Raw genomic sequence first — 26,468 nt, 5'->3', positions numbered from 1 at the left:
AAACAAAAAAATTCAAAGCAAACCCAACTAAGAGATAGACATTTAACATTTAAATTTTGATTATCTTCACTAGTCCTGTGACTACAAACAAGCCCGATATACATTCTCTCTTGGGCTAAACTTACCCTACATGAACATTAAAATAAAAGGGAGGCTTTTAAGAACAGTCCAGCCAGGCATGGTGGCGCATGCTTGTAAATCCCTGCATTTGGAGGCCGAGACAGGAGGATCGTGGTTCAAGGACAGCCCCAGCTACTTAGTGAGGCCCTTTACGACTTAGTGAGACCCTGTTTCAAAATAAAGAATAAAAAGTAGGGCTGGGAGTGTTGCTTGGAGGTAGATGCTCCTGGGTTCCATCCCCAGTACTGAAAAAAAAAAAAAAAAAAAAAGTACAGTCCAGTGGGGCATGGTGGCCCATGCTTCTAATCCAAGCACTGGGGAGGCTGAGATTGGAAGAAGGATCCTGCGTGGTTGGTGGACAGTCTCAGCTACTTAGTGAGGCTCTTTGCAACTCAGTGAGACTGTTTTAAAAAAGATGGCTGGTGCCGGGTGTGGTGGCGCACGCTTATAATCCCAGCATTTGGGAGGCTGAAACTGGAGGATCGTGGTTCGCAGACAGCCTCAGCTACTTAGTGAGGCCCTCTGCAATTTAGTGAGACCCTGTTTCAAAATAAAGATTATAAAATAGGGTAGAGGGTGTAGCTCGGAGGTCAAATGCCTCTGGGTTCCATCCCCAGACCCGCAAAAAAATAAAATAAAATAAAAAATTAAAAAATGGCTGGAGGTATAGCTTGGAGGTATAATGTCCCTGGGTTCCATCCCCAGTACCGCCAAAAAAAAAAAAAAAAAAAAAAAAAAAGAACAAAAGAACAGTTCATATGATTTGGAGTTAAGACAATCAGCTGGGTGTGGTGGTGCATGCTTGTAATCCCAGCATTTGGGAGGCTGAGCTAGGAAGATCACAGTTCGCAGACAGTCTCATCTACTTAGTGAGGCCCTTTGCATCTCAGTGAGACCCTGTTTCAGAATAAAGAATAAAAAAATAGGGCTGAGGGTGTAGCTCGGAGGTAGAATGCCCCTGGGTTCCATCACTAGTACCACATATACATACACAAAAAATCAACTAAAATTATGCCTATGAAAACACACAAAGAGTTTTTATGTTTTTAAAATCTAGTGGTGAACTCTATAGCCAGGCATGATAGCACATACTCGTAATCCCAGTACTTGGAGGCTGATATAAAAGGATTACAGGTTTGAGGACTTCCTTACCAACATAGTGAGACTTTCAGGGAGACTCTATTTCAAATAAAATAGGCCTAGGGTGTAGCTCAGAAGAAGACCACTCCTGGATTCAATCCCCAGTACCATAAAAAAACATGTAAAATCTTGGAAGAGGCACTGGCACAGGCCTGTAATCTCAGTGAATGGGGAGGTAGAAGCAAGAGGATCACAAGTTCATTCAAGGTAGCCCAGGCAACTTACAGACTATCTCAAAATAAAAAAGGGCTGGGCATGTAATGCAGTGGTAGAACAACCTTGGTTTAATCCCTAGTACTGCAAAAGGGAAACACTTTCTTTTTTTTTTTTTGGTGGTATTGGAGATGGAACCCAGGGGCCTTCTACCCCCGGGCCACACTCCCAGACCTATTTTTTAATATTTTTAAATTTGGAAACAGGGTCTCTTAAGCCAGCAGAGGCTGGCTTTGAACCTGTGCGATCCTCCTATCTCAGCCTCCCAAGCGCGGGGATTACAAACCTATGCCACCACGCCCGGCTAAGGGAAAACAATTTCTAAACAAGATCTTGATTAACAGAGCAGAGGATGGGCTCAAATAGGGTATCCTAAAAAGGTTTCTACTGGTGTGTGTGTGTGTGTGCGCGCGCGCGCGCGCCTGCAGGGATTACAAACCTACACCACCACGCCTGGCTAAGGGAAAGGAAAACAATTTATAAACAAGATCTTGATTAGCAGAGCAGAGTATGAGCTCAAATAGGGTATCCTGGAAAATGTTTCTACTGCTGTGTGTGTGGTACTGGGGGTGGAACCCAGGGGCTTTTCTTCCAGGCTAAACTCCCAGACCTATTTTATACTTTATTTGGAAACAGGGTCTCACTAAGTTGCTGAGAATCTCTCACTAAGTAGCTGAGGTTGGCTTTGAACCTGTGTGATCCTCCTGTCTCAGCCTCCCAAGAGCTGGGATTATACTAAAAATTTAAACAATTCTGAAATATTTAAGATCTGCCACAGAATGAGTACTTTGAAAAAAGTAATCAGGTGCTGGGGGTATAGCTCAGTGGAAGAGTACTTGCCTACATGCATGATTACTAGGGTTCAATCCCTAGTAACACATAAACACATGTAAAGGTGAATAGAGGAGAGGTATGCTATAGCAGGGTCCTGTGGTGCATGCCTACAATGCCAGTACTTGGGAGGCTGAGACTGAAGGATTCCAAGTTTGAGGCCAGAGCATGTTAATTTAGCAAGATACTATTTCAAAATAAAAATAAAAGGCTGGGAGATAGAGCTCAGAGATAGTACACCCTGGTTTAATCCCCAGGCCCCTCACCCTAACACACACACACACACACACACACCCCAAAGTAATTAGTTTTCTATTTCAGACTAAAGCTAGTTTCAGAAAGATTAGTTTGCTAAATTGTTATATCACCTACAAATTTCTATAAACTTAGCAAATGATTCAGTCTACTCACGGCCATATTCTAAGGTAACTAATAAGAGGAATGATTAAGGAGCTTCTGATTAATAAGGTAATAAAATATACATGTTTTAAATGATTTTATGAGGGAAAGAATGCAATTAACAAAGGGAGACCCCATGATACTATAACTAAATATTCCCTCTGGAAATTTCTTATTAAAGATACTATAAAATAAAACTAGCATATCTCCATTTACATAAAGTACAAAGGTAGGCAAAACTGGAGTGTATGGATAGACATTTACTATTTAGGAGAAAGAGATTTGTAATTGAAAGAGCAGGGGATATTTCTGAGATAATGGAAACACTGCCCTCCCCCCTTCCCATTTTTGGTACTGAGGATTTAATCCAATGGTATTCTACCTCTGAGATATACCCCCAGCCCTTTTTCTTTTCTTTGTTGCAGGTCTGGGGATGGAATCCAGGGGCATTCTACCTCCAAGCTACACCCTCAGCCCTATTTTTATTCTTTATTTTGAAATAGGGTCTCACTGAGTTGCAAAGGGCCTAAGTAGCTGAGGCTGTCCTTGAACCACAATCCTCCTATCTCAGCCTCCCAAATGCTGGGATTACAAGCATGGGCCACTACACCCGGCTCCTTTTTATTTTTTATTTTGAAACAGGATCTTGCTAGGTTTCTTGAGGCTGAACATAGAACCTGTGATCCTATTGTTTCAGTCTCCCAAGTACAGGTGTGTGTCACCACACTTGGCTCAAAATATTCCTTTTGACCAGATATATGGGTATTTATAGTAATTTCTTGAGCTTTAATTTACATTTAATATACTTTTCTGGACATGTATTACAATTAACTATTTTAAAAATAAACACATTTTAATAATTGTGCTGGGTACCTGATCATCAAAGTAACACAGATTATTCCTAAATGGTATTAACAAACTTGAATTAAAAAGGACAACTCATCACTACTGTTTAATATTGAAAAAAAATGAAGATGGACCTTTGGAATTTAAAGGGTAACTCCAATGCAGGGATAGGACATCCACACCCTATAAATATGTTTTGCAAGATAATGACAAGCAAAAGGACTATAGGGCACAAACTATGTTTTCTTAAAGCTAAGAATAAAATTTAAGGCAGAGGTGGTGACACATGTCTGTAATTCTAGTACTTGAAAGTCTGAGATAGGAAGATTGCAGATTTGAGGACAGCCCCAGCAACCTAGCAAGACTCTCAGTAACCTAGTGGGACCCTGTATCAAAACAAAAAATAAAAAGGGCTGGGGGATGTAGTTGGGAGGTAAAATGTCCCTGGGTTTAATCACCAGTACCATATCCACACAAAAGGATAAATTTAATAATTACAATCCCAGCACCCTAAGCCATTAGTTTTGCTTTTTCTATGTCTAAGATGCATATAAGCTATCAATATATTAAAACAGAACATATAGAGACACATATAATATACACCTATCGATACATAAGCTATATGTATTATAATAATCTGCTTAGGTTTTCTAGTTTTCGTTTATTTATTTATTTTGGGTGGTACTGGCAAATGAATTGAGGAATACTCTACCCTGAACTAAATCCCCAGCCTTTATGAATTTGTTTTGAGATAGGATATCACTAAGTTACCTATATTGGCCTCTTACTCTTGATTCTTGTTCCAGTCTCAGCCTCCAGAGTAGCTGGGATTAGAGGTGTGCAGTACGGGTGGCTAATTTTTACCTTTTTGATTGAATAATAGTCAATAAAATGCCCAATGCTGTGTATTTAGACTGACTCTAAGACTTTCCTATTTAAAATATGGCAGAAATGGATATATCTACACATTCTATTCAGTGATTTTAGGATAGGCGCTTTTCCGGGTTAAAATGTATCAAGGGTAGCTAGGTGTGGTGGTGCACACCTGTGTCCCAGTGCTTGGGAGAGACAGCCTCAGCAACCTAGCAATTCTACTTCAAAATATAACCATAAAAAGGGCTGGGGATAAAACTTGGAGGTTTAATGCTCCTGGGTTCAATACCTAGTACTACCAAAAAAAAAAAAAAAAAAAAGTATTAAGGGTGTTGTACTTATGCTACTATATAGCTTTTTTTCTTTTTATTTTTCAGTACTTGGGATGGAACACTGGGTCTCACAAATGCTAGGCAAGCACTCTACTACCAGAGTTAAATCCTCAGTCTCTTCTTTGGGTTTGTTTGTTTTGGTTAGAGACAAGTTCTTGTTATGTTAATCAGGCTGGTAAAAAAAAATCCTGGACTCCAGTGATCCTGCCTCAGTCTCCTGAGTGGCTGGGGCTACAGGGATGCACCACATTGGTTTTAATATAGCTTTTTAAAAAGAGGACTATTTGTAATGTTTACAATAATGACCAAAACACTATGAGGACTATTTGTGTGTTTTTTTTTCCATATCAGTAGATATAAAGTAGTATTTAGAGGCTGTTTTGTGTCTCTTTTGCTCATTATCTAATAAATGACATATTTTACTTTCCTTGTATTAGTTGCTTATATCTTTTGTCTATTTATTGGAAATCTTGTAAATTTAAGTTCTTTAGATTTATATAACCACTATATATGTATATTATGTATATATAATATTGTATATATCCCAAATTATCCTGTTGGCCACTGATTACTTTCCACTGTAAATAAAATTTAAAGTTTTATACATTCAAAGTCACTCTAAGTCTATATTTTCTCAACACTAAGACAAAAAGAATTTTCTTTCTTTCTTTTTTAATTTTGGTGGTACTGGGGGTGGAACTCAGGGGCTTTTCTAACTCCAGGCTATATTCCTGGACCTATTTTATACTTTTTTGGAAACAGGGTCTCGCTAAGTTACCGAGAGCCCCACTAAGTAGCTGAAGCTGGCTTTGAATCTGTGTGATCCTCCTGTCTCAGCCTCCCAAGCCCTCCCAAGTGCTGGGATGATTACAAATGTGCACCACCATGTCCAGCTAAAAAGAAATTTTTATAATTATTCTGATCCAAGAAAGATAACAATACCTTTCAAAAACAAGCACTTAAATATAAAGGTATAAAACAACAGTCTAAAAAAAAATACTAGGAATTCTTAGGTAGAAAGTTATTTGAAGAAACTGTCAATAGAAACCATTGGGCATAACCAGGCATGGTGGCGCACGCTTGTAATCCCTGCGCTTGGGAGGCAGAGACAGGAGGATCACACAGGTTCGAAGCCAGCTGTGCTGGCTTAAATAGGTCTGGGAGTGTAGCCCAAAGGTAGAAGGGCTTCCAGTAACCCCAGAGCCGCCACCCGCCCCCCCAAAAAAAGAAAGAAACCATTGGGCATAGAAATTAGTACTCCTAAAGTTTTGGTAAAATTAGCATTAGCTGTGGAGTAACAAAACCTAAAGAGCAATCATGAGTTTAATCCCAATACCATCATGAACTATATCACAAAAATATGGGCATGGCCACCTCCATGGCAGATTTGCTGTTGACAGTGAAAGTACCTGATGGGTTCAGTTTCCTCCCTCTCTCTTTGGTGACTGATTTTCCTACAGCTTAAATGTGGTCCTGAAAAAGTCACCATCTCAAAAACTTACCTGTGTACTACTTCAGGTGACTTGATAGTTTTGACTGAGCTTGGAGCAGGACCTAGATTTCACTTCAAGGCATTAACTTTTGGTGTACATTTCAATAAATAGCCCTTTCTTTTAATGAAGATTCAACTTATAATACTTTGAAGCCTGACACCATTACTGAGCAATAAAATAAGATTTAACAATAAAAGCAGTTATTATCAAGCAAAATGTAACTTGGAAAACAAACTATCAATCAGTGAGCCTTTGGCTATAATATTCCACATCCTTTAGTAGGCAGAAAAATATAAAGTTGAGCAGGCTTATACCTTAAATTATATCAAAGGAAATTAATTCAAGCATGATTTTTTTTCAAGCTGAATTATCTAAGACTACTATAGAATTTGAACTGAATAGACTAGCAGACTCCAAGGAGACCACATACAACCACCGGATATGTAGGAAAAACCAGATTTCTACATTTCTGTTTCAGTAAGACCAATGGTTGAGAGAAAGATTAAATACATTTATTAACTCATTTAATACTTAAACTAAGATACAGATATAAGGAAAAGCTCACTAAAAATGAGATAATATAATATGCTAAGTGGTAGATAGAAACCAAATCCAGGCAATCTGGCTCCAGATTAAGCACCAACCTATAACAATTCTCACAAGACAGGCTTGCAACATTTACGAACATATTTTCAGTAATTCCAAATGAACATTTTTCATATTTTATTATCTCTAAAAATAATATATCTTAAAATGAATGGCATCTTAGAATCATAATTGGCAGTATTTTTTCTTTCTTGGTGGTACATATTAGAATCAACACTGTCTGTTTTCAATGAAATACACATACATATACAATAATCTGGTAGAATAGATCTTCACTGTGTGCTACATTCAAGGTATCCTGAAACAATAGGAATTCCACAATCAGAGCAGAGGACACTGGTGCTCAAGCTAGTAAAACAATATAGACTATGTTGCAATGTACTGAGATTTGTCTATGTCTAATTATGTGGATTTATGAATTCTATCTGGTTTTAACCCTCAAAAACTGGTACTGGACAAATAAATGATACCTAAGGAAACTGCTCCCTGAAACTAATAGTACTAATGCAAAGTATAAAGAGAACAATAAGCATCGAGTCATCTATAAAACAAACCCCAGCCCATGATAATTTGATCAGTTCTGACAAGAGTTAAAAGCAAAAGATTATTTGAATGTGAACCTCACTTTCTGAGTACATCAAGTCTTGAGAATTATCTAATGACAGCACATATGTCCATGAATTATGAACATACATATCTGAAGTGTTTCATTGTTTTTTCTTAAAAAGTCCTTTGGTAATAAATATCTTCCTGTAAAATAGCATTCTCTCACAATTGGGACATGTAGGAGAGAGGGATCACAGATAAATGCATCAACAAAAAATGTAGGGTTTATCATAATTTGCAGATTCTCTATTCAGCAAGTGACTTCCTTGCTAAAATTTACATGCAATTACAAAACTAATGTTGGAAATGTTTTAGTGGTTGCTCAGAGACATAGAAAAATTTGAGTTGTCCACTGCACACATTCCCAGCTGAGGCTAAACAAGGCAACAAGACAAAACAAAACAAAAAATCCATTACATGGTCTACTCAGTACCATATTTTTTATGCTTTTGTTGGTGAATGGCTCCCAAGAATAAAGTGCTATCTATCTACTGTTCCTAAGAATTTGGCTTTGATGCAACTTGTTAGATAAGCTTCTTCCAGGCATAGATTATAGTGTTGGCCATGAGTTCAATGCTAATGACATTGATTATATATTTAAAAAGGTATTAAATAAAAACACACAGAAAACAAGATTACATATTAATTAGCTGATAAAAATGTGACCAGAGATTTGCAGGAACCTAATCCCATATTTCCCCTAGAAGCAAGGGTTTATAATTAGTATTTATAATTTAATGCCAGTAGGGACTTTACACAACATAATTACTGTAAGTAACAACAACCTAGATCCTTCTTCATTTTTACTTTTATATGAGATTCATCTGCCTTATAACATATCAAGTTACATCACTACCATTATATTATTATATGTTTCTAAATTCTAAGTACACTGTATGTGTATGAACTATTTACTTTCAGTCTTTAATATGAGAGGGGGAATATTGGTTTAAATTAAAATTAAACATTACAGAAAGTTTACTTCAAGTGTATTCAACTAGTTGGGAGTAGTGGCATACACCTATAATCCAATATTTGGGAGGTGGAGACAGGAAGAATCCAAGTTTGAGGCCAGGCTCAGCAAATTAGCAAGACCCTATTTCAAAATAAAAAATAAAATAGAAGTGGGGGTGTAGTTAGAAGGTAGAATGCCTCTGGGTTCAACCTCCAGTATTAAAAAAAAAAAGTGTTCAACTATACTTTTATTGTTTCTGTCAAAGAAACTCATAAAGTTACCAATATTGTTTGCATGAGCTGTGATATAATGTATACTGTACTGCTAATATAATTAGTTTCCTTTCTTTATAGTCATTTAACACTGCTCATGAAAAAGCTCATCTCCTTTTACCACTTGACATGAACTCAAATGAATTAGGGCATGGTAGCTCCTTTTGAAGACAAGTTTATAACCTTCTTGTCAAGTCAATCAGTCACCACCATCTTGTAAAAATCCTTTTTAAGAGAATCTGCTCTAGCAGGGCTTGGTGCCATATGCTGTAATCCCAGCATTTGGGAGGCTGAGACAGGAGGACTGTGGTTTGCTAACAGCTTCAGCTACTTAGTGAGGCCCTTTGCAACTCAGTGAGACCTTGTTTCAAAATAAAGTATAAGCCAGGTGTGGTCCCACGCTTGTAATTCCCAGGCTTGGGAGGTGGAGACAGGAGGATCCTGCAGCTCGCTGTTTCCAAAAATAAAATAGGTCTGGGAGTGTAGCCCGGAGGTAGAAGGGCTTCCAGGAACCCCAGTACCACAAAAATAAATATATATATATATATATATATATATATATATATATATATATATATATATATATATATATATATATATATAAAAATAGGGCTGGGGGTGTAGCACGGAGATAGAATCTCCCCTGGGTTCCACTCCCAGCAACACACACACACACACACACACCCTGGACATAAACCCCAGTCAAAGAGGCTAACCCATAGAGTGAGAGCATAGATTATAAACAGACTGAAGTTGAGAATAGAAGTTAAGGAAATAGAGAAAGAGGAAAAGAATAAGACACTTGGTATTTGGACAAAAAGCTCACACTGGAGAATAGCTAAATAATAAAACCAGTGAAAATCATATTCTTCCTGTCAAGTACTCTCAACTTATTTATCTGTACTTGTTTTATCTTTTTAACTATCATGTTCTTCCTGCTATAGTTATTTTGTGGTGGGATTCTGTTTTTTTAATCTTATGACCTGGTACCCCTTAAACCCCCCATTTAAAGACACTTACTCCAAATACATACGGAAAGTTGCAAGGACTGTAAGATTCAGCATTTAAATGTCAGTGGGAGAGGGGAGAGATGTTACACAAAGCTACCATACTTCCCAGTCTCAAAAGGCCACCATTTTAAGTTGTGCTCCTCCGTATTTTCTTCAAGGTAACAAAAATTCCCTAATTTGCCACCATCAAGTAGTTGTTCCTTCTACAGTCCTAATTTAGATCCTTTATACACGAATGCCCTAGTTCTCATGTCCTAAGATTTAATAAATATCCTTATTTTAGTTTCATGACTAAAAATTTCAGTAACTTTTCTTAAGCCTTATTTTCAGCATGCAGAATCCTTACAGTTTTAGTATTTTAAAGGGCCCCCCTTGCACTTCTAACCCGGTGATTTAATATACACTATAGATATTTTACGGTAACTTTTTTTCCCCCCATTGGACACGTACCTGAGATATTTTTCTCTGTGCACAAACACCTATCTCATTTTTTTAAGGCCTAGAATGGAATGGAATACTGTTCCATTATACAAATGTACCATAATTAATATTTCACCAGTCCTTACTAATGGACCTTGAGTTGGTTCCAATTATTTACAATTACACATAATGCTTCTCTCTAAACTGTTCTGAACGCGGGTACGTCTGAATAAAAGCAAAAAAAAAAAAAAAAAAAAAAACTAGAAAGCACCTCAAACTCTAGTTGCAGATGTAAAAATACTTAGCAATAAAATAACTTTCTATTAAACATAGATCAAAGACTTTGGAACTTTTAGGTTCTCTTCGGGCAGATAATGTCCAAGCAGGAGCTAGGAGTGCGGCAGAAGGCTTCACGGAGAAATGGTCCTTCTGTATTTGAAAGGTCTGTTAGCTTGATCCTAGATCTTAAAGGATTCCCAAGGCAAGAAAATACATTTTTCTTATCGAAGAATTTTAGCCGCCTCCGAGATGAGGTTAAGAAACAATAAAAGCTTCAAGGGTGAAGAAGGTTTGGAACTTGGATGTTGCCAAGTACAGAAAGTTCAAGGGCCCTGTTTGTTTACACAATATTCCATCTGCAGATAAACTTAAAGACCAAACAAAACGCGCGAAGGGGGGGCCGCGCCGGGCCGGGGAAGGGCGCCCGCCGCTGCGGCTCTCACCTCAGCTCGTCGTCCACGCTCCGGCGCGGCTGCTCGGCCGACGCCACCACCGAGGAGGTGGCCGAGCTCTTGTTCTTCAGGATCCCCTTGATGGGCCGGTGCGAGGCCGTCGAGGCCGCCATTGCGGGAAGCTCCGGCTGTCGGCTCAGGGTCGCTGCTGGCGTGGGGTCCGGCGGGAGAAGGTCGGCGCTCGCGGCCCCGAGGCGGCGCGGGCCCGCTCAGGGCCGTCGCGGAGACGACAACCGGCGTCGCTCCCACGACACAACGACCCCCACGCCACAGCCTGCGCGGTGCGGCCGGCGGCCCCCCGCCGCCCTCGGTACCACCGCCCGCGGAGAAGCCGGCCCTGCGCCTCGGCCGGAGCGACGCGACGCCGAAGCCAGGCGGCCCGCCCTCTCGCGATATCTAGGCCGGGGGCGGGGCCAGAACAAAGCCCGCCTCCGGCCCCGCCCCCAGCCCGCTCTGCTCGCCCCGCCCCGGCGCGGCGCCGGGAGCCCGGCAGTGCGTTTAGGGAACTTTTCCTGTAGACTTGTGAGTCTCTCAAGCACCGTCTCTCCTACCAGCTTACGAAGCCGTGATGTTCTAATTTATGCAGACAGGCTTGGAGGTGATCTCACTCCCAAAGGTGTTAGCTGATTTTTCAAAGAAATGATACGTCTCCTCTTTCCGTTTAACTCTCATAAAACAAAAACAAAACTCCCTCTTGTACCGGGCGTGGTGACACAGGCTTGGAATTACAGTACTTGGGAGGCTGAGTCAGGAGAATCACAGGTTCAAAGCCTGCCTCAGCAATTTAGCCAGATTCTGTTTCAAAATAAAAAGTAAAATAGGACTGGGGGGTGTGGGTTGGAGTTTAAATGCTCCTGGGTTCAGTCCCCAGTACCTCAACCCAAAATAACTATTGTCAAAAGTCATGGAATATTAGCCGGGTGTGGTGGTGCACTCTTGTAATCCCAGCATTTGGGGGGCTGAGGCAGGAGAATCGTGGTTTGCGGACAGCCTCAGCTACTTAGGCCCTTTGCAACTCAATGAGACCCTGTTTCTAAATAAAGACTAAAAAGTAGGGCTGGGGGTGTAGCTCGGAGGTAGACTGCCCCTGGGTTCCATCCTCAGTACTGCAAAAAAAAAAAAAAAAAAAAAGAATATTGACACTGGAACAGTCCTTAGGGACCTATTATGAAATCATGGTATATTGACTTTATGAAATCATAAAATGCCTGCATTCTATTTTTTTTTTTTTTTAACCATTGGAGTAGCCAACGGACAGAAAGGGGAAGTGATCACCACCGTCACAGGCCCATCCAAGAATGAGGAAGTGTAGAAGGCGGATGGAGGGCTGAAATGATGGCTCCCTGCCCCATGGTGGTGCCCCATCCCTCTCCTACTTCCAGCTCCCAATCCACTCTGGCTCTTCCCATAGTCAGTCCTAGTCAGGCGTCTTCATCATTCTCATGACATGCCAGAACAGAGAGCCACCCCAAACTGCCACCTCCAGCCGAACAGACCCCTGGGACTCATGAGCTAGGTCTGGACAAGATCTCGTCAAGCAGTTCCATGAGGTAGCTGTCTAGCTTTTTATTCCAAAGACCCCAGGGACCAGGAGTTTGCCACCCCCAGTGCAGCTCATTAGACCTTATGACAGCTCAGAGCCAGAAAATTCTTCTTGGATTGAGCTGGCTCCTGATTCCCTGCAAGGTGTGTCTACTGAGACCAGGGTTGGAGGACAGGGTTCTTCCCAACCCTTAGTAGCACTCTCAAGTAGCATATCTCTGGGTCCCAAGTCTCATCTCCCTCAGTGCCTTGAGGAACACATCCAGCTCCTGTCCTTTGGATTGTGCCCCTCAGGATCAACTTCAAGGTTCCTGAAAACTATTCTGTTTTGATTTTTCTGGGCCCCTAGCCAGTAGCCAGTTCCTCGCAGAGCAGGGCATCAATCAGGGGAGGAATGCTGATGGAGATAATGGAGGGGAAGTGGGTAGGAAGGGGAGAAGGGAAGCAGCTTTGTTAGTCAGTGCTTCCCTGGGGATTTCCCCCAGGCAGAGGCCTCCTCAGATGTCCTGTCCTTCACCTCACCTCTGTTCCCAGGCAAATGTTCTCTACTGCTCTCCCTCCCTCTCCATCCAAGACTGTCCAGTGAGTTTGATATCACAGCCTTCCAGCCCTATCCACCAGCCCAGGGAGGAGAGCGAGATGGCTATGTCCTTCCAGCTTGGCTCCCAACACCCATGGTAGGCAGGAGCCCAGCTCAGCGGTGGCAGTCCTGCTTTCCAGGAAGACACAGAGCTTCTCTTCATCATCTGAATTATTGGGCAGATTTGCTTTGTTCCTGCTTGGGCCTGGCAATCATTGCCCTGAACCTGTGACTGGGCCCATAATGAATGGCTGGTCAGAGACCCTCAAATGAGAAGGGCTCTCACGGTATGACATCATGGGGTTTATTATAGTTAATAAAGTAAAACGTCTGAAAAAAAGGTGATGGAAAATTCTCTGAGGAACCCTGGAAAAATGTTGCCCTCATCAAAGTTAAACTTTTGCCTCATACTGTTTCTTCAATTTCTGACTCCATTAAAAGTGAATGAGCCGAGTGTGGTGGCGCACGCTTGTAATCCCAGCATTCGGGAGGCTGAGACCGGAGAATCGCGGTTTGCGGACAGCCTCAGCTACTTAGTGAGGCTCTTTGCAACTCATTGAGACCCGGTTTCAAAATAAAGAATAAAAAATAGGGCAGGAGGTGTAGCTTGGAGGTTGAATGCCCCTGGGTTCCATCCCCAGGCCCGCAAAAAAAAAAAAAAAAAAAAAAAAAGCGAATGTATATGAAGTAATCTTCCTTAACCCTTGAAAAAGTTAAAAAAGAACAGTTTGGCTGAAAGATTATGTCACTATAACTCTTCCTTATATTTTAGAATAGCTGAACCACTTTATTCCTCAGTGTGGCCCAAAGATGTCCAAATGCTCGCACACAGAGCTCTCCCTCCAACCCTCTGCAGAGGCTTGCTCTTGGACGAGGTCATCTGGACCCAACAGCTCAAGCACTGAGTTTGGCTGTATTTGTGTTACATTTCCTGTGTGTTGATGGTTTGGCTGCCAAGAGATAGATTGTGGATGAAATCTCCCATTCTGGATTCAGTTTCTGGAAATAGTTGCTGAGCTCAAGGCAAAGCATATACAGTATTTTGAAATAAAAACACACTAACTGGGACTATCTAGCAATTGTTTTTGTTCTCTTTTTGAAGATTTCACCAGGGTTGCCTGATCCAGTATAACACATTTGGACAAGGAAAGGAAATACTTTCAATGTACCCCTTATGTGGCTGAGCCAATTGGCTCTGTGTCCCTTGGACTGGATGATTAAAGCCAGTACTACTGGGGTTCCCACCAAGAATGGAATCCCAAAGCCAGAAATGGCTTCAGTATCTGGTTCCACCCAGCCTGCCGAAATCAGCAATGAGAATTCCAGGGGTGGAAAAGTGGACAGAGCCCCACCCCAACCTCTGAAAAACATCCAAAAGTTATGACTTAATGGCCTCTGAGTCAGCGGCAACTTTTTGTTTGCCAAGAATAGCACATTGTTCTTTTCCCTTTCAGGTAATCCCTCCCAGCCAGGAAGAGCACAGATTTTGTAATATGTTATAGAAATTCGTACTAACAGGGACAAGATTATTTAAACAAAATACAAAAAGTATTAAGAATGGGCTGGTAGTATAACTTGGGGCTAGAATGCCACTGGGTACAATCCCCAGTACCTCCCCCTCCATATATATATATATACACACACACACATATATATATACATACATACATATATAATATATACGTATATGTGTGTATATATACATAGATATTATATATACATATATGTATGTATTATATACACAGTATATATATGAGACATATATATATATATATATATATATATATATATATATATATATATATGATGAGATACAGAGTCTGTGAATTCACCAAAGACAAAAAATCATTTTCTGATTAAAAAATATCTTTGATTCAGAACGATGCTAGGTTCTACTGTTTCCCCTCTCTTCAAAGATAGCTACAAAAACAGATGCCCTAACTTCATCACAAAAGCCTTCAAGTGGCCAGGACACTTTTCTGAGGAGACTCACAAAGCCCATGCCCCCTTAGAGACACAAAGACTTTTTTCATTCCTAGATGTTTCTTGACCCTTACAAGCAAGGTAAATCCAGGGAATCTGGATAAATGCTCTTTTTCAAAACCTGTAAGAGAGAAAAAAAAAAGACAGGATAATTCGTGTGAGGAGTAAACGGAATGAGAATTATTGTTTTGGCTAAACTCTGAATTTATCTTGTGCCTGCCAGAAATCACTCAGTTTTGTTGTGTCTGTGACTATAAACTTTTCATAAATGTTAAGTAGTTTGTTTGGCTTGTAAATTATTGCAAGAAGTAAACATGCAAGGTCATATATTATAATTTCAGTGTTTCAATTTGGTCAAATTCTATTGTATTTTGCTATTCTGTGAACTCATAATGGGATAATAACAACTTTGATTCAGAATTTAGCTCAGTGGTAGAGCACTTGCCTAGCTGTGTGAGTCTCTGGGTTTGATTCAGCTTTGAAAAAAAAAGAACAAAATATTTGTGATGTTGGTATAGGCACTTCATAAAAGATCTTTTTTTTTTTTTTTGTACTGGGAAATTGAACTCAGGGGTATTCTACTTCTGAGCTACACCTCTAGCCCTTTTTATTTTTCATTTTGAATAGGGTCTTTGCTAAGTTGCTGAGGGTCTCACTAACTTGCCAAGACTATCCTTGAACCCACCATCTTCTTGTCTCAGCCTCCCAAATACTGGGATTCTAGGCATGTTCCATCATGCCCAGTTTCAAATACCTAATTTTATTATTTTTAACTATTGTTAACAGTCTCCGGATTGGAGCCTCCACTTTCTTCCCTGCCCATTTGTCTTCATTCTGCTCTACCATGTATGGTATTAAGACATGAGACAGATCTTCTCCTCCAGTTTTTTTGCTTCCAGAGTTCAGCCTTCAGTGGCTGCTTATTGCATAGAGGTCTAAACCTGGACCATCACGATCTGGCCTCATCTGTTTTCTGGGTTTCTCTTCTTTTTGCACCCACTTACTATGTGTTGTAAATAAACCCCATGTTCTGCATCTCAGTCGCAATGTCCTTCTCGAGGTACAAAGATGCTCCAAGATGCAGAAGGTCTTAAATCTGACCCAAAGCACAGGCTCACTCAATAAGAACACTTTATAGAGCCGGGCATGGCGGTACCTGTAGTTTCAGCTACTTGGAGGCTGAAACAGGCAGATTGCTTGAGCCCAGGAGTTCAAGGCTAGCCTGAGCAACATAGTGAGATCCCTTTCTCAAAACAAACAAAACCCCACCTGATAGATATGGACGCACCTACATAAAAATAGAAACTTTGCTCTCAAAGAGCACAGAACCAAAACTGGGAGAGACACACAAAACGAGGTGTGTGTGTGTGTGTGTGTGTGTGTGTGTGTGTGTGTGTAGTAAAGATCTTTTCAAAGAAAGAATTCTGAACCTAAAACGAAGAGAAAAGAAATACCTATGTTCCTTCACTTTTTCATGAAGGGACACACTTTTCTAATTTATATGAAATGCCATTCCTCATTCTCACCCTTGAGTTACCCAGCTTCAAAGGCCACCTCCCTCCCTTACTCCACACAAGCAGAGTTAGTCCTGCATCCTCGAGATCCCGAGGTACTGTTTGCATTTCTGTCTCATGGTGTCATCCCATGAGTGTCTGTCTCTCCCACAGTAGCTTCTTTGGGAGCAGGCACACGTTCTTCTCTTACTTTCTAACAGAATAACTTAATATTTGTGGCATCTGGCTTAAGAAGGTCTCCGTAAGTGTTGGTTGAATCAGGGAATAAATGAATAAGTTGTTCTGACGGTCCCTCCCCCTAATGGTGCCCATAAAAACAGCATTTCCTGCCTGAGAATGTAGCTCAGTTGGCAGAGTGCTTGCCCAGCATGCACATGACCCAAGGTTCAACCCCCTGCACAAAAATTAGAAAAAAATTATTCATTTCTTGAAAAGCAATCTGATTATATATCTTGTTCAACATGACAGGTGAGGTATCAACAAGCACAATGCTGGGAAGGAACTAACAGAACTAAGAACTGCTGAAGAGATAGGTTTTATTTATTTATTTTTGTAATACTGGGGGTGGAACCCAGGGGCTTTTCTACCTCCGGGCTATACTCCCAGACCTATTTTATATTTTATTTGGAAACAGGGTCTCACTAAGTTGCTGAGAGCCTCACTAAGTAGCTGAGGCTGGCTTTGAACCTGTGCGATCCTCCTGTCTCAGCCTCTCAAGTGCTGGGATTACAAGCGTGTACCACCATGCCTGGCAGAGATAGGGAGATTTTAAAGGGAGGAGGTTGTCATGTCAATAATCAGTCAGAAATATTTGTTGAAAACTGTTATGTAGCAAACCCTTTTCTAGGTACCATCTATTCTTTGGTTTCATAAAACAAACAACAGCAAGTATTTTTTCAAGTATATAATCTTTTCACTTAAGGCTTATAACCTTTTCTTTAAAACACACACACACACACACACACACACACACACACACACACACACAGTATTGTGTGTTTCTTCCAGCTTTGGTTCTGTACTCTGTAAGAGTGAAGTTGCTGTTTTCACAAAGGTTTATCTTTCTATTTGTGCCAGTCCGGTGTTCTTATACAATGGGCCTTTGCTCTGAATTCAAGATGCTGTGTTCTGTAAATGAGGCTGTGGAGGAATCCCTCAGAAGAAACCAAAAGCTCTCCCAAGAGAAGTTGGTGTCTCCTAGTTTCTCCCTGTGGACAAGGAGCCAGGAGGAAGCAGTGTGAGGAACAGCCCGGCTTGGCAATCGGCAGCAGGGGCTGCGTGGGTTGGTGGTTTCTGTGCAAATGTTCCCATGTGTTTTCAGCAGAACATGCTGAAGGCTTCCAATACTCCTTTTCCATGTCTCCAATCAAGAATATTCTAGGGTACAAAAGAAAATACTTCCCACTATTTCTTATATAGAGAGTTTTTCTAGACAATGTCTTGAATAGAATTGAAAATGATACCAAAGAGGGCTGGGGTATACCTCAGAGGGAACTATGGCATGCTTAGCTTGCACAAGGCCATGAGTTCAATCCCCAATACCTCCCAACAAAGAAAAAGTGAATCAAAGTGAAAACTAGTTATTTTACCTATATATATTTTTTAAAAATGTGGCACCTATACTGTTGGCTTCCAGGTAACCAGTTAGAATATACTGTAACTACCTGTCATTAATGCTTTAACTATTTGGAAACCCAGCCCTATCCAAGACAAATCCTAGTCAACACTAATCTTAATTTTATTTATTTTATTTATTTATTTTTTTGTGTGTGGTACTAGGGGGTGGAACCCAGAGGCTTTCTACCTCCGGGCTATACTCCCAGACCTATTTTTTGGAAACAGGGTCTCACTAAGTTGCTGAGAGCCTCACTAAGTAGCTGAGGCTGGCTTCGAACCTGTGTGATCCTCCTGTCTCAGCCTCCCAAGTGCCTAATCTTAATTTTATAAAAGCCTATCACACACCCTATATTCTGACATCCTTAAATACACTCTTGGCTGTGCTTGTCAAAGGCAGTTCCATTTGCCACATTGCAGAAAAGTCCAGAAGCATGCCTAACTCTGTTAGGAGGGCTGCAGTGCAGGTCTGCAGAGCTTCATGGGTGACCACAGCTGGAACTCACTTTGATCTTGCTGGATTCTTCCACAGAGACAATAGTAAACTAAGGCTAAAGTAAGTTCTTGCAGAGTTTTTCAGGGTCAAAGAAAATGCACAAAAACAGTAACTGCTTTTGTTTCGTGTATCCTGTCCCTCCATAGAGGGACAGAGGAATCAAGAAAATTCGTGCCAGTGGGCAGGAACAAAATCTCCTGGTTAATCAAATTAGCATAGTTATTCAATGTGAAATCATACTTTTTTAATGACTAGAAGCCCGTGCTCTATAAGCCATTAAGCAGAATCTAACAGAATCTTTTGCTCCTCCAATACAAGCTCTGAAGTAACTCTACTTCCAGTCTCTCCAGACCCTGGGACTGGGCCAAGCCCTTCCCTCTGAGACAGCTGCTTTCAGGAGCCAACTGGGCCATCCAGCCAGTCCTCGGGAGTTCAATAGTCTGAGGGACAAGTCCTTTCACACCCAAGGCATTTTCAACCACTAGACTTCCCATCCCTGTCACCCCAGCCCACAGGACACACAACCTCTCACCCCACTATCATCCTCAGGCATCTACCTCAGGCTGCCTTTCATCCTCAGCCCTCTTGGCTGCACACTCTCACTTCCATTTCTCCCAAACACACTGCTCTGGCTCAGGGCCATGTTCAGCACATTTGGTAACAACAATGGTACTGGCTGGCCCCAACCAAAGCTGAATGAAAAATGGCTACCACACAGGCATGGCTCCCTATAATCCGTGGAGGCCTCTGCAGTACCAAGTATTACTTCTTTAGTTTTGGGGCTCATTGAGGGAGCCCAGAGGTGGCTGAATGATGGGGAACATTTTGAAGGCTCAGAAGAATGGTTTTCTACCAAGTGGTACCAATGTGTTAGAGTACACCCACTGAGTGTTGGCTCATCCGAGACCCCAGATGCCTTCCCCAGTGTGGCCTGCACACTTCACCTTGGCACAGTTCTGATTTTTCTCTGCCATGCAACTCTCATAAACACTGTCCGGCAGCTCACCTGTGAGCCATGGTACAGAGAGGTGAGCTCTCTTCTTGGCTCCCAAGGCTGTGGCTCCCTTCGTCATCGCTCTCCCCATCCCTACCCACTGCTAAGGTAAAAACTCCTCCTCTGTGAGGCTCCTGTCAACAGTGTACCTCTCTCTGCCCCTTCCTGTTGCTGCCATCTAGGAGACTCCTGCCAAGGCTCTATATTTCGTCAAGAACCTTGGCTCATCATTTTCTTGTTTAAGAAATAATTATTAGTTATCTACTGGCCAAACAATTTGTTGCATGTACAAAGATGCAGAAGACCATTGTTTTCCTTACATAGAATCTCACAGTTTAATGAAGAAAATTAAAACCAGGAGTCAACAGGCTAGGTGGTAAAGCCTAAAAGGACACACAGACATATAGACATGTGGAAATGGTGGTGCATGGTTTTCTGTGGCTGCCGTCACAAAGTGCCACAAACTGGTAGCTTGAAACAACAAAAATTTATTTATTGTCTTGTAGTTCTGGAGGCTAGAAGTCTGGAATCAGGGCATCGAAAGGGCCATACTTCCTCTGGGGCTATGGGTGGAATCCTTCCTTGCGTGGCCACAGCTCCTTACATTCCTCCACCTGTACTCACACTATTCCAACCGCTGCCTCTTCCGTCTTCTGTCTTCACCTAGCATCTGCCTCTTCTTATAAGGACCTCAGTCGTATTGTATTCGGACCCATCCTAAAGACCGGATCTTAATTTCATTCAATTCACAATGACCTTTTTTTCCAAACAAGGTCACATTTACAGGCGCTGGGGGTTAGGATTTCAACATATCTTTTGAAAAGACACAGTTCAACCCATAACACTTAGGTAGGAAAGGAAGCAAAGGAAGAACAAGAGAAATCTGGCTAGAGGGACTTGGTAAGCGGGCAAATTGGAGTCAAGAGTTAGAGTGGGACAGGATGCTCTGTCCTCTGGAGTCACATGTACCAGTGACCTGGGGCCTGAGGGGATGGTACCTCTGGAAACAGTGAGTGGTCTTCCTGGCAGGTATAAGGGAGCTATATTCAGAAGTGGCAAGAGATAATCCTAAATTGTTCAGGAATCAGGTCCTAGATCTAGCTATGTCTCCGCTACGCCTGCACTCTACTCTCCTTTTGGGAGTGTGGAGGGTCAGCAACAGTCAGCTTGGACTCTCGCTTTCCCATTACTTCCCACCTGTAGTCTATTCCTAAACCCACATAGTTCTGACCCCTAAAAATCTCCGAAATCTGCCCTCTTTTATTCCCACTGCCTAGTCCAGGCCCTCACCGTGGTAAACATCAGTGCCTGTCACCTTGCAGGTCCTCCCACCTCCCTCCATCCTTTCCTGCTGCCAGAAATGTTGCTCAATATTGTCAGCACAGGACAGTGCCCTTCGCAGGGGGAACGTGTCTGGGCGGGGGGGGGGGGGCGCTGCACCACTGACTTCATTACCAGACTGGTACTCCCCGAGACCACTCTGAAGTAGAGCATTTGCTTCCAGAGGATGTCAGCCTCTGAGCTGCTTGTGGTTGTGGTGGTGATGGTAGAGGTGTTGTTGTTGTTGTTGTTGGTGGTGGTGATGGTGTGTGTGTGTGTGTGTGTGTGTGTGTGTGTGTGTGTGTGTGTCTTCCTGGGGATTGAACCCAGGGGCATTCTACCTCTGATCTACACCCACAGCCCTATTTTTACTATTAATTTTGAAACAGGGTCTCACTAGGTTACTGCACACTGCTGGCCTCAAGCTTGCAATCCTCCTGTCTCAGCCTCCCAAGTCCTGGGATTACCAGGTGTGCACCATTTCGCCTGGCTGAGCTGCTCTTTAGTGCTTTTGTTCACTTGAATTAAGAAGTCGGCGGCGTTCTGATTTCTATTATTAAAATGCAAGGCAAGTTACTTCCTAGATTTAAATCCTTCAGTCCCTCTTTACCTTCAGTTTGAAATCTGAGCTTCTTGTCCGTAATCTGAACTTGGCCACCTATTTAAGCGTCAGATTCCAACCGCCCCTCCCCAGGCTTCAGACACTAGAGGCTATTGAGTTACTTGAGTTCCTTCCAGGTGGCAGTCTTTCTTCTGGGGAGGCAGCCTCCTTCCCCTTCTACTTCCTACTAACTCCAACTTGTTTTTCCAAAGCTTGTGGCTTCTGATTTGCTGCTGAAAGAAGCTCTCCCCTCCTCTCAGCGCAGGGTCAAGAGGCCTCCTCTGCTCCCACTAGGCTCTTTTCTACCCTGATTACAGCCTCCTAATCACCTCTGAATCCTATGTTGTAATGGTCAGTTTTCGTTTTCTTTTTTTCTCTCTTTTTTTCTTTTTCTTTTTCTCTCTTTTTTTTTTTTTTTTTTTTGGTACTGAGGATTGAACCCCAGGGGCATTCTATCTCTGAGCTATACTCCCCGCTCTGTTTATTTTGAAGCAGGGTCTCTCCAAGTTGCTACGGGTCTTATTAAGTTGCTGAGGCTAGCCTCAAGCCTGCAATCCTGTCTCAGCCTCCCAAGCACTGGGATTACAGGCATGTGCCACCATGCCTGGCATGGTTAATTTTCTTATTTATCTTTTTTTCCTAGATTGTGAGCAACTCCAACAGGCTCCAGATAAATTCTCCTAAAATCAGTGTACCTAAAACACTGATCTTTTAGCATTCATGGGGATATTCTATGCTTAAAAAATTTTCTTTTTGGCCTAATGTTTGACGGTTTGATTTTGCTTTTCCTTTATGGAATTACTGGATTTTCACAGACATTAGATGTGGACTTCAAGCCATTGCTTCAAAAAGGTAGTGTTTGCAGTTGTCCATGATGGATGCTGAGCAGCCAGGCCTGGCTGAGGTAGGGGTGGAGCAGTGGGAAGGTATCTGGGAGCAGGTTGAGATAACAAGAAACCTCTGAAGACTGTTGTTGTGGGTGGATCTCAATTTGTAAATGTTTGAAATAACTTACTTTCAGTTACCCAAAATATCTGGTACAAGTCAGTATTTATAGCATTTATTAGTACTTAGCAATACTAATTATTATATTATTTTATATAAACTTGTATTCCAGCATATTGTTTTGTGATTTTTGAGATCTTGATTATTAATAAAAGAAGAATATCAGCCACAAGGGAATGAAACAATATCATCACTCATAATATGTTGCAAATCTGTTGTGAGATCATTTTTTTTGTACTGAGGATTGAACCAAAGGGTGTTCTGTCTTCAAGCTATACCCTCATCCCTTTATTTTTATTTTTGAAACAGGATCTCACTAAAGTGTTGAAGGTCTTAGAAGCTTACTAAGGCTGCCCTTGAACCTGCATCCTCCTGTCTTAACCTCCCAAGAACTGGGATTACAGGTGTATACCACCACACCCAGCTCTTTTGTGAGCTAATTTGAAATACAAATTATAAGGTGACTTTGGTGACAATATTTTTTAAAATTCTTGAAATGCCCAAAAGATAAGAACAAAGAACATTTTCAAAAACTATTCCTAAAGTGATTGACTTTTTAAAGCCAGGATCTACAGCCAATAATATGTTATCTTCATTCCTTTGAACTAGAAGCAGGAAATACAAAGATAAAAAAGGCAGAGTTCCTGCCCACCATCTAGTGGGAAAAACAGGCCAGAAAGTTAACAGTTAAAAATAATTTATGAAATTAATTTTTCTCTGGTGCTGGTCGGGAAACCCAGAACCTCATGCATGCTAGGCAAGCATTCTACCACTGAGCTGCATTACCAGATAATTTAGGTAAAAAAATTTAGAGTTCACCCCCCTCCACACATATACATTAGATTTATCTTGGAGATAGAATTTTTCTAGGAACAAGAACTAGCTGCCTTCTTACCAAAGCTAATATGTGAGTATCAGAGTTCTTAGGCATAATTCAAATGAACTAAACCAATCCTCAGAAAAGAAAACTAAAAATGTTCTCTAGGCTACTCTCAGGCAGAAAATCATTTCTTGATTGTATTGAATTTGGTGGTTTAATGGAATGTTCTGTGAATTCTATGTTTAGAAAATTCTCTCTGGCTTGAATAATTTTTTTTTTACTATTCTGAAATGATCATTATTCTTCATTTTAAATTGCTGCTTCTTTGGGTTTGGTGTTTAACATTTCAGTGCCATCCTTATAGCTTGACAGTCATCTCTTAGGAAGGGTGTTAGTCAGATTTTTGCTGCTGTGACAAAATACCTGAGAGAAACAACTTAAGAAGGAAAGATTTATGTTGGCTCAGGTTCGGAGGTTTTAGTCCATGGTGAGTTGGCTCTGTTGCTCTAGGCCTGTGGTGAGGTAGGACATTGTGGTGGAAGGTTGTGGCAGAGGAAAGTTGCTCAGCTCATGGCAGCCAGGGAGGGGAGAGAGAGAGACAGAGAGAGCAAGAGTGAGCGAGTATGCTGGGAACAAGATACAACATTCTAGGGCACACCTTCAATGACCTATTTTTTTCCAGTTAGGCCTCACCTTCTAAAATTTCCACCACCTCCCAATAATGCCGCCAGCTGTGAACCCATCAGTGGATCAATGTGTTGATGAGGTTGGAGTCCTGGTGATCCAGTCACCTCCTAAGTGCCCATCCTCTGAATTTTGCTGCCCCGGGGACCAAGCCTTCAACACATGGGCCTTTAGGGGACACTACAGATCAAAACTACAACAGGAAGCTGCCTATTGGTTGCTCTTTGTGACTTTAAGAAAGGTGCCTTTCTTTTACATGGTGGTGAAAGCATCTGGGATAATTAATAAACATTAATTAATTAATTAATTAATGAACTCAATGAATAATATTAATGAAGATTAATAATGAATAATATTAATGAACAATATTATTAATTAATGAATAATATTAACGGACAATTAACGGATAATTAATGAATAATATTAATTAATAATATTAACGAATAATATTAATGAACTTAATTAATGAATAATATTAATGAAGAGCTTTGTTAGAGAGCTGGGGAAGATGGTCTGAGCTAGGCTCCTCTTTGGTAAACTACTCATCTTCAAAATGACATTGCCATCCATCACTCCTCACTGGGGTGATTCTTCTGCTGTCAGCTGGCAGTGAACTGACTTAGGAGAAGAAATGACCTCAGAGCTTTTATTTGTTTGGAATGGAAAAAATTCTTTCTCCTTTTAGTGACAATGATGCTTTTTTGTTATATCTCAAAATAGATTTCAGAAGGGGTGACATTGACAAGGAGAAAGAAGTAAAGGGTGAATGAGTTGGGGTAAACTTTCTATAGTCTCTATAGGGAACAAGAGAACTAGTTACAGATAAAACACACTTATTCAAAAAGTAGTCCTTTTTTTTTTTGGTACTGGGGATTGAACCCAGGGGCATTCTACCTCTGAGCCATACCTCTAGTCCTACTTTATTTTTACTTTAAAACAGGGTATCACTAAGTTTCTGAGACTCTTGCTAAGCAGTTAAGACTGGCCTTGAGCCTGTGATCTTCCTGTCTCAGCCTCCCAAGTACTGGGATTACAGGTGCACACCACCACACCCAGCTAGAAGTCATGTTTTAAAATTGATGTATTACATATGCCCAGTCAACACTCACCCCTCAAATCACAAGGAGGCAGCATGGAGAGGGGAAGTGGGTTTGGGAAGCTCTCGTTCTTCATGCCTCCTGCGCTTTCCTGTTCAGAAAGCCCCCAGGAGCTGGGATGTCTCGGAGTCATTCAGTCCCTGCTTCTTGATAGAGCTGTCCCTTCGCCATATGAAACAGTATCTCCCTAATGCTAAAAATAAGAGTCTGAGTCCAAGACTTCCATGGCGACTATCTCGCATACCTGGTGGCCCTCGGGAGCAGGACGTCCTCGTCTCCTTCATGTCTAATAACACTGAGTTTCAACAAGCCTAGCCAAAGTTAGCTTCTTAATTATTCCTTTAACTAGTAATTATTGACTTGCCAAATATGACACTGACTTCATATTGATAGTATTTTTTTGTCTCATGAATACAAACCACTTTTTCTCATGGGATATGTTTTGTTTTATGAGAGAAAGGAACAAACTGATATTTAAAAAACCCCACAAATCATTCTTTGAGTAAATTACTTCTCTGATAGGATCAGAGAAGAAAGAATCAGGGTCTAAATTCAAGTCATAACTATAACAAGGCATATGGGTTTGTTCAAGTCACTCTATTTGGTTGAGTTTTGTTTTCCTCATTTAGAAAGTGAGTGTATATGGGGGGGTGATATTTCAGTGGTCAACTGTGGGAACATACCAGAAATAGCAAATTGGAAAGCAATCTTAGCTAAACATGTTCAGGCACGTGAATATAAGACATTTATATCTGAGTTCTGTTTTTACTTCTATGACTGATTCTTTCTGGGTCCTGAGGCATGTGTTAAGCCTTTGCATTCAGTAATTAATTTGTTTGTTCACTCATTCATTCCATAAATATTTGTGTGCCACACACTGTCCTAGGCTCTGAGGATACAGGAGGATGCAAAAAAGGCAGAGTGATTGCTTTCAGACAGCCTACATTCTAGTGGAAGAGACAGACAATACATATGTAAGCAAATAAGTAAATAAGATAATTGAGGATTATGAGAAGTGATGAGAAAGAAATTAAAGCAAGAAGGAATGGAGAGTAACTGGGGCAATGACCTTTTTGGTTGCTACCTCCTGATGTGCCATCTGAGCTGAGACTTAGCAAAAGAAATGGCAGCAACCTCAGCTTCTAAGCCTACCAAAGCAGTTATTCTTATTAGTAATTTAGAGGTGTGAAATGACCCATCTAGCCTGTTTCCAGTGTACAGTACCCTTTGTTGTCTGCCTCAATTTTGTGGGTTTCCAAAGCATCTTGTAGTTGGTTGGTCCTGGAAGTTATTAACTACTCCCTCATTTTGGGAGACATAATTCAGGGTATTCTCTGACCCTGTCATGCACACAGGGCTCTCACCAGTTCA

The 26,468-nt window shown here is 41.2% G+C and overlaps 1 protein-coding gene across 1 annotated transcript in view; it reads right to left on the bottom strand.

The window, feature by feature from the left end:
- Positions 1–10,960, bottom strand: part of PPP1R2 (protein phosphatase 1 regulatory inhibitor subunit 2) — a gene marked incomplete at its 5' end in the record, with an annotated part of 30,748 nt that extends 19,788 nt beyond the window's left edge. Inside the window, one exon of the mRNA XM_080696145.1 lies at positions 10,839–10,960. Coding sequence (XP_080552271.1) covers positions 10,839–10,960 — 122 coding nt within the window. The remainder of the gene's footprint in view (positions 1–10,838) is intronic.
- Between the last annotated feature and the right edge of the window lie 15,508 nt (positions 10,961–26,468).

Source organism: Muscardinus avellanarius, assembly GCF_963383645.1.
Source record: "Muscardinus avellanarius genome assembly, chromosome: 5".
Classification (NCBI taxonomy): domain Eukaryota; kingdom Metazoa; phylum Chordata; class Mammalia; order Rodentia; family Gliridae; genus Muscardinus; species Muscardinus avellanarius.
The sequence above is the reverse complement of the archived record's forward strand: the minus strand, read 5'-3'. Positions and strand labels throughout refer to the sequence as shown.